Source organism: Amblyraja radiata, chromosome 34 (assembly GCF_010909765.2).
Source record: "Amblyraja radiata isolate CabotCenter1 chromosome 34, sAmbRad1.1.pri, whole genome shotgun sequence".
NCBI classification, from domain to species: Eukaryota; Metazoa; Chordata; class Chondrichthyes; order Rajiformes; family Rajidae; genus Amblyraja; species Amblyraja radiata.
The window spans coordinates 24,260,254-24,274,055 of record NC_045989.1 but is presented as its reverse complement, the minus strand read 5'-3'; the positions used below and the strand labels follow the sequence as shown (position 1 = coordinate 24,274,055).

Here is a 13,802-nt window from a genome sequence, read left to right as displayed (position 1 = left end):
GAGTAGGCCATTTAGCCCTTCGTGCCAGCACCGCCATTCAATGTGATCATGGCTGATCATCCCCAATCAGTACCCCGTTCCTGCCTTCTCCCCATATCCCCTGACTCCGCTATTTTTAAGAGCTCTATCTAGCTCTCTCTTGAAAGCATCCAGAGAACCCGCCTCCACCGCCCTCTGAGACAGAGAATTCCACAGACTCACCACTCTCTATGAGAAAAAGTGTTTCCTCATCTCCGTTCTAAATGGTTTACTCCTTATTCTTAAACTGTGGCCCCTGGTTCTGGACTCCCCCAACATCGGGAACATGTTTCCTGCCTCTAGTGTGTCCGATGCTTTTACTACTGAAGTTGGATGTTTGTTGTGTCGTTGGCACTTGTGATCTGATCCTTGTTCTCCCACCTGGAACCCTTTCTCAGAAGAAAATACTTTGATCTTGATTGAGCTGTTTTAATCCCCTGGACTGGATATCGTTTTAAATTTTGAAGGTGGACAACAGAATGCTGGAGTAACTCAGTGGGTCAGGCAGCACCTCTGGAGAAAATGGATAGGTGATGTTTCGTGTTGGAACCCTTCTTCAGACGGAAAGTAGAGGGGCGGGAATTGGAGATAATTAAAGGCCAGAACAAAGCAGGGCCGGCAACAGATGACCAAGGAAGGGTGGAGCTCATGATGATCCATTGTTGGCTGGGGAAGAAGTGATAACGAGGGGATACAAGGGTGTGAACAGTGAAACTAGCAGGACCATTAGGGTGAGGGAGATAATGCAGGAGTTACTTGAGTTGAGAGAAATCAACATTTATACCAATATAATACTGCTCCCTATGCTGTGTACAGATCCTTCGGCCCACTGAGTCCATGCCGACCAGCGATCTCCGCTCACTAACACTATCCTACACACAACTAGGGACAATTTACAATTTTTACCGAAGCCAAATAACCTACAAACCTGCACGTCTTTGGAGTGTGGGAGAAAACTGGAGACAACCCACGCAGGTCACAGGGAGAAGGTACAAACTCCGTACAGACAGCACCCGTAGTCAGGATCGAACCCGGGACTCTGGTGCTGTGAGGCAGCAACTCTACCACTGTGCCATTTCTTGCTAATGTTTGTTTCTCTCGTTACAAGAAGGACATAATGACACTTGTATCATCCTCACAACCGGAACGAACGACCCTCGCAACAGATGCAAAGACGTCTTATTACTGGAGAATTAGTCCATAATATTAAACTTCAGCTTTGAGATTAAGGCACCAGAAATGTTATTGTGATTTATTTTTATAATTTCACCATTGCCAGATTCTTTAAAATATTTGGAAACTAAATGACAGAAATGCTTTTTCTAACCAAAGACCATGAGAAGTCAATGTGACAATGTTTGACAAGACTTCATTGGAGTTGCAAAGATGCTGTGTTTGATATCTAAGAAGTACACAATTCCTTTACGATCTAGATCTTTAACACATGCGCGTGGGCCCACAGGGGGCAGGGAACTTCGTTGCTTCTCTGTATGTTAATGTTTTGAAATTGTTTGACTTCCTTGGACATCTGCTTTCAGTAAACTTCAAATAGCCTCCTTTCAGAAACTCAACACTTTTGATTATCTAATTTGTTATAAGAAGTGATATGTGGGAACAAACCACTGGAAATGTGCAGAGAGATCTGAGACCCTCTTAATTGGAATTGTATTAACGTCATTGCTCTTCGTCGGGTCGAGCACTGTGAGAGGAGGCAAGGAGGGGAGCTCTTCGTTGTTGGGTAGTCTCTGGGTTGGACTGGAACCATTTAGTTGTGACCCTGGTCCTCTTTGTATTCAAATCATTTGCAGACAATGGCTTTGAGGTGATGCCAGTGTGGCGCTTCCTGTCAATCCCATTTTTCACAACTTTTGATAAAGTTACATTTCTTCCGAAGGGCAAATCCATTCATCTTGAGTGCAGGAATTTCACAAAGCACATGCCTGAAATAACTTTGTGTACACAGTTTGCGAAAGTCACATCTATCTTTCATCAGGCGCTCTGGTTTGGTGTCATAAGTTCATCAGTTATAGAGGAAGAATTAGGCCATTTGACCCATCAAGTCTATTCTGTCATTCGATCATGGCTGATCTATCTTTCCCACTCAACCCCAATCTTATGCCTTCGCCCCAGAACCCTTGACATCCTCATTAATCAAGAACCAGTCAATCTCTGCTTTAAAAACACCCAATGACGTGGCCTCCAAAGCCGTCTGTGGCAATAAATTCCACAGATTCACCACCTTCTGACTAAAGAAATTCCTCCCCATCTCCTTTCTAAATGTACGTCAATTCATTCTGAGGCTATGGCTGTGGAGGTGGTATCACTAGCATAGGAGCAAGGTCGAAGGTCTTGCTAACTTTTCATTTAGTTTCAGTTATATTGATGGTTGGACAATATTTTAATAATTTATCTCTCGTTATCTGGGTAGAGGAATTCGCTGAGGAATTAGCTGAGGAATTAGCTGAGGAATTCCCAGATCTACAACACCTCTGGTTCCAATTTTTCCGTTGCCAACATCATCTAGTTTAGTTTAGAGATACAACGTGGAAACTGACCGTTCAGCCCACCGGGTCCATGCCGACCAGCGATCACCCGTACACTAGTTCTATCCTATGCACTCGGGACAATTTACAGAACCCGATTAACCGAGAAACCTGCGGGTCTTTGGAGAGTGGGAGGAAACCGGAGCACCCAGAGAAAACCCACGCGGTCACAGGGAGAACATGCAAACTCCATACAGACAGCACCCTGTAGTCGGGATAGAACCCGGGTCTCTGGCGCTGTGAGGCAGCAACTCTACCGCTGCACCAACTAATGAACCTTCTATCCAATGGTGTTTGGCCCTAGCCATGTTTGAGCACATTGGCTGCGAACGTCACCACAGTCCTTCACTAACAGTGCACTGTGTTACCCAGGAGGAAGGGGAAGTCATAGAAACAAAGACAATAGGTGCAGGATAGGCCATTCGGCCCTTCGAGCCAGCACCGCCATTCAATACGATCATGGCTGATCGTCCAAAATCAGTATAGTTTTCTGCTTTCTCCCCATACCCCTTGTCATAGGGGAATGGGAGTCAAGGGCAGGTGAGTTTGTTGCAAATGGCCCATGTCCTTGTGGCCGGGGATAGAGTGGCAACTTCCCACACCGCGACTGATTCAACTTGAAAGTAAGTTGGTGGGAACAAAGCGGGTTGCAATGCAGAGAGTCTCTGAAGAGGCACTCTGTAAAAGCAAGCCTGTTCTTCATTGTGACTTCAGCTAATCGCGTTATTGAGGACAACAGCAAGTGAGCGGCTTTTAAGGAAATGTGCTTATTTTTAAGACAAATCTCCCTTTGTGTTGTTCCATCTTCGGCTTGGACACACATCCCTGGTGTGGGTAGTTATCTGTGAGGCTCGGATGCTCTGGCAGGGTGCTTCTTCCCCACGCTGCACTGGGATCCAAGCAGCTGCTGTAATCCCATTGGAATATATTACTTGGGGCCGAGAGAGTCAGCTCGGGTTGGCTTTGTGTGCGCCGCAACTTTCAATTGCGCGCTAATTATGTGCTTGCGCCATCGTTACTAGTTGTATAATTGAATAGCCGGGGCAGCCTGCCCAAGTGCCACATGGATGCTGGGGAACATTCCGACTACTCTGCCAACAGGTTGAATAAAAGAAAAATAGAAAAGTCTCATTGACTGAATTGTTTTGTTGTTCCCTGTTCTCCTGCCTGGATCGCGTGAGAATATATAACAAAGTTTAACATTTTGAAGTGCTTATTCTCAAAGCCGCTCCTTGTTTTGGACCAACAGAGTTGCTTTCTTTTTTTAAATATATATCCCTTTTTTCCCTCTCCTCTCCACACAAGCCGCCTAGTTGAGATGTTACTGGTTTGACAGGTGACACTTAGCTTCTGCTTACAATTACCACACATTTTCCTTCCCAATTATTTTACCAACAGTCTAGGTCCACTGACTTGACACTTTCCTTGACCAGCTTTGTGAGTTATAATCCGCCTCTATTAACGCCGGTTTTAATATCATCATTCATGCCAGTGTTTTATTATTCAGCCACGGAATAGTTGCAACATTATTAGCCTGTCAAATGTTCAGTTCCACCTGTCAGCCAGATTACCCACTCTCCTTTGCACGTAGGGATGTGTCACTGGTGAGCAGAATTTTGAGATGTTCATTTAGTGTTTAATCTGACAGGCATGACAGCTGATCCCAAGACTGCTCTCTGATTAAAGGCAAGCCTGAAATCGCACTCCATCTACCCCCCTACCCCTCCAAAGCTGGAGCAGAACGCTAAAGCTTGCTTTGAACGTTACTCCAGGTAGATTTGCATCCCATCCACGCAAATTAAACCAACCTTGTGATCAGATGGCTTTGTTATTAAGGAGTGGGGTCCCTTTCCCATCATTTATTAAGCACAAGAATGTGATACGGTCATAAAGATTTTATTTTTAAAGTCCAAATACCACACAAAGTCTTTCAGCCATCGTTGAGTAGCTGTTCACACCGTTAGTTCCATCTTTGGTGTCTGGGAAATGTTTAGCGGTTGTGATATTTACAGAAGAAATAGAATGGCACGGTGGCGCAGCGGTAGAGTTGCTGCCTCACAGCGCCAGAGACCCCGGTTCGATCCTGACAACGGGTGCTGTCTGTACGGAGATCGTACGTTCCCCCCCCCATGACCTGCGTGGTCCGGGTGCTCCGGTTTCCTCCCGCACTCCAAAAGACGTGCAGGTTTGTGGGTTTAATTGGCTTCAGTAAATTGCCCCAAGTGTGTGGGATAGAACAAGTGTATGGGGTGATCGCTGGTCTGCGTGGACTCGGTGGGCCAAAGGGCCACTTTCCACGCTGCTTCTGCAAAGCCTTAAGGAAAGTAAACTTGTGTTGTTCCTTGCATTTTATTCCTGAGATCCAATGCCATCGACATAACGTAAGCAGTTGGAGCAGAATCTTTGCTGCTCACAATGGTGAATAAAACTGCTGCTAAATACTTATTTCCCAGCCTTCTTCTTCCTATTGAGTCCACACACAAGGTTAGAAGTTGCTCAGCCACTTCTCGGCATCGGCACACAATGGTGTCTGTCTTGTCGCTTGTGTGGTGGTGGCGGAAAGGTTGGTGGAAACAGGGCCGCGATGTGAACGCTCTTTTCTTGGCCTCGTTTCCCAGTGAAGAACCAAATGTTTTTGTTTTTTTTAAAAAGGTACCTCCGTGCCTGAGGTGTGGGCGAGGTGCAAATATTACTGATGCAAAATATTCTGGCTTGTATAAATGGTGGCACTTGTGAATGCATTTACGGAAACTATCAACCCTTTTTAAATGCTATGGAAGTGTGAATTTCCCTAAATCATTCTCATTTTAACATGCCCCTTTAAACATCTTAAAATAAACCCCCCCAGATCGTGAGAATAATTCACTGGGTCAAGCAGCATCTGTGAAGGCAAAATGTACATGGTGTCTGGGTTTTTGTTCCAGATTCCAGTCTCTTTAAACTAAGTTTATCTTAGTTTAGTTTAGAGATTCAGCACGGAAACAGGCCATTCGGTGGGGTGACGCCTGTATGGCCGTGAGTAGTCGTCCAAAGAGTTGTAACTTTTTCTAGTCACCGCTGGATTTTCAACATGTTGAATATTTTCGGAGACCTGCTGAGACTATGACGGGTGCCGGCCAGTCGCCGAAAACAATCACATAAGTGGGACAGGCCCTTTAGGCAGCAACTCTACTGCTGTGCCATCCTGTTCATCCAAGTCTTAATGAGACAAAATTGTGACATAGGATTGGATCAGAAACATTAACTCTATTTCTCCCTCATCGGATGCTGAGTTCATGGGTTCTGGGAGCAGAATTAGCCATTCGGCCCATCAAGTCTATTCTGTCATTCAATCGTGGCTGATCTATCTCCCTGTCATCTCCATTCTCCTGCCTTCTCCCCGTAACCCCTGACACCCGCACTGATGCACGTGGTAGACCATGTCAATTGGCAGAATCTTTATTCACAAAGTATAGTAATCCTATTTCACACTTGAAAATGGAGGAGAAAGCGTACAAGATGAAACGAGTTAGAGTTGGTGTGAGATGACTGAGATCGTTCTTTGTAAATGTGGAAGTTAAGTAAACTGATTACTTTGTAAAATTGATTCTCAATTAGCTATTAGGTAACATTCTGTCGGTCTCATTGCCTCTATTTTCTTTTCCTAATTCCTTTTGCTGTGAAATTCATTCCTGCATGGTTCATTTTGCAACATAAGGCCTTAAGACAAGGGGGCAGACTATACATGATTACAATCAAGCCCAGTCCATAGTGTACAGCTCCATGGTGGCGCAGCGGTAGAGTTGCTGCCTTACAACGCTTGCAGCGCCTGAGTCCCTGGTTCGATCCTGACTACGGGCGCTGTCTGTATGGAGTCTGTAGGTTCTCCCCGTGACCGCGTGGGTTTTCTCCGAGATCTTCGGTTTCCTCCCACACTCCAAAGACGTACAGGTTTGTAGGTTAATTGGCTTGGGTTTGTGTACTTGGTATAAGTGTAAATTGTCCCTGGTGTATGTAGGCTTAATGTGCGGGGATCGCTGTGGACTCGGTGTGGACTCGGTGGGCCGAAGGGCCTATTTCTGCACTGTATCTCTAAACTAAACTAACGGGAATAACGTTGATTGCAAGATAAATTCTGATTAGTTTGAAGGACTCTGATGATGTAGATGGGAAGTCAAGACCACTCTCCAGCTGGTGAGAGGATGGTTTAGTTTACACCTGGGGGAAAAAACTGTCCCTGAATCTGGAGGTGTGGGTTTTCACACTTCTGTACCTCTTGCCTGATGGGAGAGGGGAGAAGAGGGAGTGGCCGGGGTGAGACTGGTCCTTCATTATGGCAATGTTTAAGAAGGAACTGCAGTTGCTGGAAAAATCGAAGGTAGACAAAAATGCTGGAGAAAGTCAGCGAGTGAGGCAGCATCTATGGAGCGAAGGAATAGGTGACGAGGCCCTTCTTTACTTTCCAGCACTTTGTGATTGGACTCGATGGTTTAGAAGGGTTCCGACCAGAAGCATCACCTATTCCTTTTCTCCAGAGATGTTGCCAGGCCCCGCAGTGGGACAGCCCCTTTACAGACTCCAGCACTTTGTAAAGGGGCTGTCCCACTGCGGCGACCTAATCCACGAGTTCAGAAGAGTTTGCCCTCGACTCATACTCGCAGCATGGTCGACACGATGCCATTGGAGGTCTTCGTAACTCTCCTTCATGCTTGAGAGTAGTCCCCGCGTACTCGAGGCCTCAGCTAGGTCACGGTGTACATGCTGAAAAATGCCCGCGGGTAAAAAAAGGTCGCAATGGAAAAAATCGCTACTTTTTTTACTCGTAGGTTTAATCAAGGTAGGCCGTAGTAGGTCGGCATGTTAGTCGTAGGTAATCGAGGGTAGTCAAAGGTGGTCGTAGATAGTTTTCATCATAGTCGAAGGGAGGTCGAAGGAGATCGTCTCCACGCTCCACTATTCGGTGTCCAATTTTAACGAAGCTAGTCGTAGCTAGTCTTCAACATAGTCGAAGTAGGTGGAACGAGGTCTTCAACATGACACTTTTTCAAATTCTCCTAAACTCTTCTAAACTCGCCAATCAGGTAGCAGCAGTGGGACAGCCCCTTTGCTAAACTAAACTTAGTTTGTTGGCCACTAGTTCTCTAACAGCATTTAAAAAATGAATCACAGTGAGTATAGATGCTGTTTCCCAAAGCAGGCAGCAAGGAGGAGACATATTCCTTCCTGTCATGGGTGATCAGATTTGCTCAGATCATTGTCGATGGGACAGAGAGACTGCTCTCCCTTGTCTCGGCCATTAACAACTCACAGCTCCGACAGCACGCATGCCCATGCACAGGTCATCCTCAGCTCTGGCTGTGATTTATGGCAGCCAGCTTCTCCTCCTCTTCAAAGTTACTCTGACAGCAGCCAGGCGCTGAATTCCTTTCCTCTGGCTCCCCCACTCACTCTGCGCGCTGCCTCAATGTCTCTGAAAAGTCTGAAGAAGGGTCTCGACCCGAAACGTCACCCATTCCTTCTCTCCTGAGATGCTAGCTTGTCCCACTGAGTTGCTCCAGCATTCTGTGTCTATCTCTGAAACGTCAGGCTGGCAGCCGTATGCTTGAAGGAGGAATATTGTGTTGTGGGTTGTACTAGTTTCACTGTCGTCCGGTTGAGTTCCACTGTCTGTATCCCTTCATTATCATCTATTCCCCCCCCCCCCCCAGCCAACAACGGACCATTGTGGGCTCCACATTTCCTTGTTCATTGTTGATTTTTGCGTATTTTCCGTTCATTTGTCCCAAGTACTGTCTATATCGTATCTAAGACGTACGAGACGAATTAGGCCATTCGGCCCATCTCTCGCCATTCTCGTTTTCACCCTGGCCATAGCTAACAATGGCCTGTATCATCGACACTTTTTTTGCATATTGTTCATTCATTTGTTCTACATCACCATCTATATCTCCCCTTTCCCCCCGACTCTCAGTCTGAAGAAGGGTCTCGACCCTAAATGTCACCCATTCCTTTTCTGCAGAGATGCTGCCTGAGTTTGTGTCTGTATGAGGAAGAAATAATGTTTGTGTAACATCTTATATCACCTTTGTATTGAGCACGAGGGCCAGTATTGTCTAGGGAGCTTCACCAGCTGGATTTCCACAAGACCAGATGATGTCGGAGTAGAATTAGGCCATTCGGCCCATCAAGTCTACTCTGACATTCAATCATGGCTGATCTATCTTTCACTCCCAACCCCATTCTCCTGCCTTCACCCCAAAACCTTTGAAGCCCTTACTAATCATGAACCTATAAATCTCTGCTGTAAAAAAACAAACCCAAATGACTTAGCCTCCTCAGCTGTCTGTGGTATGAATTTCACAGATTCACCACCCTCTGGTTAAATGAATTCCACCTCATCTCCTTTCTTAAGGGAGCAAGTCCTGCCCAATGAGGTAGATAGTAGTTCAGCACTGCTGTCTGGTTGTGGTAGGATGATTCAGTTGCCTATAACAGCGGGGAAGAAGCTGTCCGTGAATCTGGAGGTGTGCGTTTTTACAATTCTATCGCCCGCGGACTCGAAGGAAATGCCAAGAAACTGTTGTGGCGATATTTAACGTCTATATTTGTTCACTTTCAGGCACGAGTGATCCGTACGTCAAGTTTAAACTTGCTGGGAAGACTTTGTACAAGAGCAAGATTGTTTACAAAAACCTGAATCCTCGGTGGGACGAAACCTTTGTTGTTCCAGTCAAGAACTTAAATCAAAAGCTTTATGTCAAGGTAAAGAAAACTCTGCCAAAGCGTTCTCTTGCGTTTTACCAAGATTTCCTCCCACATTCTGTAAAGGGCCTGTCCCACTTACACGACCTAATTCACGACCTTTTTTACCCGTGTACGTTTTTCAGGCTAGAAAAACGCCCCGACCTACTTGATGCCACTAGTACCTACGACTAGCATCACGACCTACCTACGGCCACGTGATGACCATGCTGCGAGTATGAGTCGAGGGCAAACTCGGCAGAGGTCGTGAAAGTGGGACTGGCTTTATTATGCTCTGTGTTCATGTTTATTGGTTGTGTTTGGGTTCAGTTCACTGGTTTGGGTTAATGGTTGTGCTTTGTTAAGGGCCTGTCCCACTTACACAATTTTTTCGGCGACTTGCTGACACCCGTTATAGTCACAGCAGGTCGCCGAAAAATTTCAACATGTTGAAAATCCTGCGGTGACCAGAAAAAGGTACGACTCTTTGGGCGACTACTCACAACCATACAGGCTTCGCCCCGTGACAGGAACGGGGAACTGATTCTGGATGATCAGCCATGATCATACTGAGTGGTGGTGCTAGCTCGAAGGGCCGAATGGCCGACTTGCACCTATTTTCTATGTTTCCATGAGACCTGGAAAGAGGACAGACTGTGTAGGAAGGAACTGCAGATGCTGGTTTACACCGAAGATAGACACAAAAATAGCTAACGTTTTGGGTCGAAAGCCTGAAGGAAACTGGAGATATGAAAAGGAGCAGAACATATCGGAGCTGGCATCGAAGACCAAGGAGAGGTGGAGCCCACAATGGTCTATTGTTGGCTGTGGAAGAGGTGATAACGAACGAATATGTATTTTTCGGTGACCTGATACATCAGTCAACAATGCCGGCAGTCTCCGAAAAAATCACCAAGTGTGACAGGCCCTTTAGTGCTGCTGGGCTGCAGGGCAATTAGACAACAGGGAACGAGACTGATGGGGTTTCCCTGCTGGCAAGGAATGGGTAAAAGGGCCACATCCTGCGCTGTAATACGTTTGTCAAATCTCATTTGGAATGATTGATTTATGAATCTATATTTGACTGTTGAATGGGCATCACACTGCTTCCACCATGCCAGACACATCATCTTGTGTTTTGATCAACTTTTTTTTTTTTCCCCGACTAATCACATTTTGTTAAATTAATCATTTTCTTTAGAGATTAGAGATACAGTGAGGAAACAGGCCCTTGGGCCCACTGGGCGATCCCCCCGCACGCTAACACTATCCTACACACTCGGGACAATTTACAATTTTGCAGAAGCCAATTAACATACAAACCTGTATGAATTTGGAGTGTGGGAACAATACAGGAGCACTTGGAGAAAACCCACACGGGTCACGGGGAGAACGTGCAAACTCCGTACAGGCAGCGTCCGTAGTCGGGATCGAACCTGGGCCTCTGGCAACTGCCGGCGGCTGTCATAGTCGTAGCAGGTCGCCGAAAAACCGGCGATTCCTCCTAATGGATAAATCGGACCAATTCATAACGAGTTGGTCTCCATTGGTCGTTTTTTTGGAATCATATGGTGCAACACAATTGTAAAAAATAACTGTTTCAGGACTGGACGAGGGTTGGTCAAGATTATAAATAATGATCTCCTTTTCTTTTTTATTTTATTTTCTTTTCTCTATTTTCTCTCTCAACTTTCTCCATTTACTCGTTTTCATTTTTCACACACTATATATTTCACATCTTTCTATCCTTTACTATCTAACTTCTTTTTCTTATTCTAATCTTTTTTCAATGTAACAAAAAAAACAAAAGAAGCTGTATATAAAATGTATTATGAAAATATATATTAGGCACTTTGGTGCCATATGACTGTACTTACTTCTAATAAAATAAAATATTAAAAAAAAAAAAAAACCAAAAAAAAAAAACCGGTGACAACCTACGTCACCCTGGCGACAACCTACCACAGCACCTACGTCAGGAGAAGTCAAGCTACGCTCATTGGCATCAAACCCAGTGTCACCGAAAATTGTTGAAAATTTAGCGCCGACCAGAAGGTTGCTACGACTTTTTGTGCGACTGAGGAGACGACTCACGGCGACCACCCGCGAACATGTGGCGACAAACTAGTCGCCTGTAGTTGCCTAAAAAAACTCCTAAGTGGGACAGGCCCATAAGACAGCAACTTTGCCGCTGCGACACGGTGGTCCTGTGTGGCCCGGCAGGACATTAAACCTTCTCATGTACGTGTCAGTGCAGGAACTGGCACTTCAAATTTGAGTAGAAAATGTTCTACATTATCCTCTAGTTTATAGTAAACTTATGGTGATGGCAATAACAAGTCTGCAATCTCTCTGCTAACAGGTATATGACCGAGACTTGGCCACTGACGATTTCATGGGGTCTGCATATCTCAATCTCAATGATCTTGAAATAAACAGGTAATACACTTTGACTCTTTGTGCTATCGTTCAACCACCGTGTCAGATAATACCTACAGAGTGTTTAAACTTCATGGAGTGAGTGATTGATGATTGAACAGCACACTACCTGAGCTCCGTAAATCAGATTGAAGCTAAGCAAATAAGATGCAAAGCACTCCGATTCTGTCATCTGAGACCGAGTGCTATTAAAAGCCCAACATTGTTTGCCAGCCGTGAGAATTCAAGGGTTATAAATTATAACTTGATGGAGACCGGAATTAGAACTGTTAGATCTAAAATAGCTAACGTTGGGCTAAACCTCTGCCAAAGTTTTAAAAGACCGTGTTAATAGATTGACTAAACCCACAGTGGAATAGTGAAAGTGCTGACGACTGATGTAACCTTCTGATTTTAGGTTCAATTAGACCCCGTGCTTCCAAGCGAGCAGTGATAGACAATTACCTAAAATTATAGCCGATGGAAGATGAATGTGTGGAATTAGGAAAAGGTCATTTGGCCCATCATACCTGTGGCAGGTTTTTTACATGATGTCTGGTTTCTATGCTGGGAAACGAGAAGATACCACATATAAAAAACAACGTGTAGGAAAGAACTGCAGATGCTGGTTTAAATTGAAGGTTGACACAAAATGCTGGAGTAACTCAGTGAGACAGGCAGAAAATCTGGAGAGAAGGAATGGGTGACGTTTCAGGTCGAGATCCTTCTTCATACGCCAGTCTCGACCCGAAATGTCACCCATTCCTTCTCTCCTGTCCCGCTGAGTTACTCCAGCATTTTGTGTCTAACTAAAATAATACCTAACAGGTATGATGGGCCAAATGACCTTTTCCTAATTCCACGCAATAATCTTCCATTGAGTTCTCTCCATTGTAAGATCAGGTTTCAACTTCACCATTAGTATGCTGAGGAGGACCTTGTCATAATGATGAAATGGTAAATCGGACACCCTTGTTCCTCCACCAGGGAGAGCTCTATGGCTGCCACTCCCAAGTCTCTATCCATCATTTGTTCCTTGAGAGAGCAATTTTCCCCTCTCAATACATCTCTCCATATCATCGTCTATATCTCTCGTTCCTCTGTCCCCGGACTCTCAGTCTGAAGAAGGGGTTCGACCCCAAAATGTCATCTATTCCTTTTTCCCAGAGCTGCTGCCTGACCCGCTGAGTTACTCCTGCTTTTTGTGTCCATCTTTCCTTTGGGACTGGTGCATTGGGAAGTCAAACTAAATATAATCTCATTGAAGCAGGGCCATCCGATTCCACGCTGTCTCCTTGTGTAGCACCCTGTTCATATTGTACTAATCAGTGGCCAGCAAAATGGTTCTAATTTTCCCTTTCTGACGTTGACTGGGGGTAAATTACATCTAACATGTTCACCAGAAGAAGTTGTGTGCGTGAGTGGGAAGATATTTTTCGATTGTGGAGTTGTTTTTTCTTTCAGTGCTGTGCAGAAAGAGTTGCAGCTCGATGATCCAAATAGTCTGGAGGACTACATGGGAGAAATAATCCTGGAGATAAAACTAATCAACAAGCCATGTGAAAGGAAGGTGAGTAAATGGTTCTAAGGCTACTACATTTTTGTATTTGTTGACTAATGTACTATTAGTATCTTTCCATCACTGGTTCTAGCAGTCGGATATATCGGGACAGCCTCAGAATAAAAGGACGTACCTTCAGAATGGAGATGAGGAGGAATTTCTTTAGTCAGAGGGTGGTGAATCTGTGGAGTTCATTGCCACAGACTGTGGTGGAGACCAAGTCAGTGGGATAGACACAGAATGCTGGAGTAACTCAGCGGGACAGGCAGCATCTCCGGAGAGAAGGAATGGGTGACGTTTCGGGTCGAGACCCTCCTTCAGATATGAAGAAGTCTATCTTTGGTTTAAACCAGCATCTGCAGTTCCTTCATATCCAAGTCCAGTGGGTATTATGAGGGCAGAGATTACTAGGCTCTTGATTAGTAAGGGTGTTAAAGGTTGGTAAGGATCTCAAATGTTGCAGGAAGAGGGGAGGAGAATGGGGTTGAGAGGGAAAACTAGGTCAGCCGGGGTTCAATGGCAGAGTAGACTCGATGGGATGA

The 13,802-nt window shown here is 45.2% G+C and overlaps 1 protein-coding gene across 2 annotated transcripts in view; it reads left to right on the top strand.

Moving 5' to 3' along the window:
• mctp2 (multiple C2 and transmembrane domain containing 2) overlaps nt 1–13,802 on the top strand; it is a 186,785-nt gene that overhangs the window by 74,354 nt on the left and 98,629 nt on the right. For both annotated transcript variants that reach the window (XM_033050709.1, XM_033050708.1), the window contains exons 5-7: nt 9,160–9,302; nt 11,644–11,720; nt 13,164–13,269. In XM_033050709.1, the coding sequence (XP_032906600.1) occupies nt 9,160–9,302; nt 11,644–11,720; nt 13,164–13,269 (326 nt within the window). The remainder of the gene's footprint in view (nt 1–9,159; nt 9,303–11,643; nt 11,721–13,163; nt 13,270–13,802) is intronic.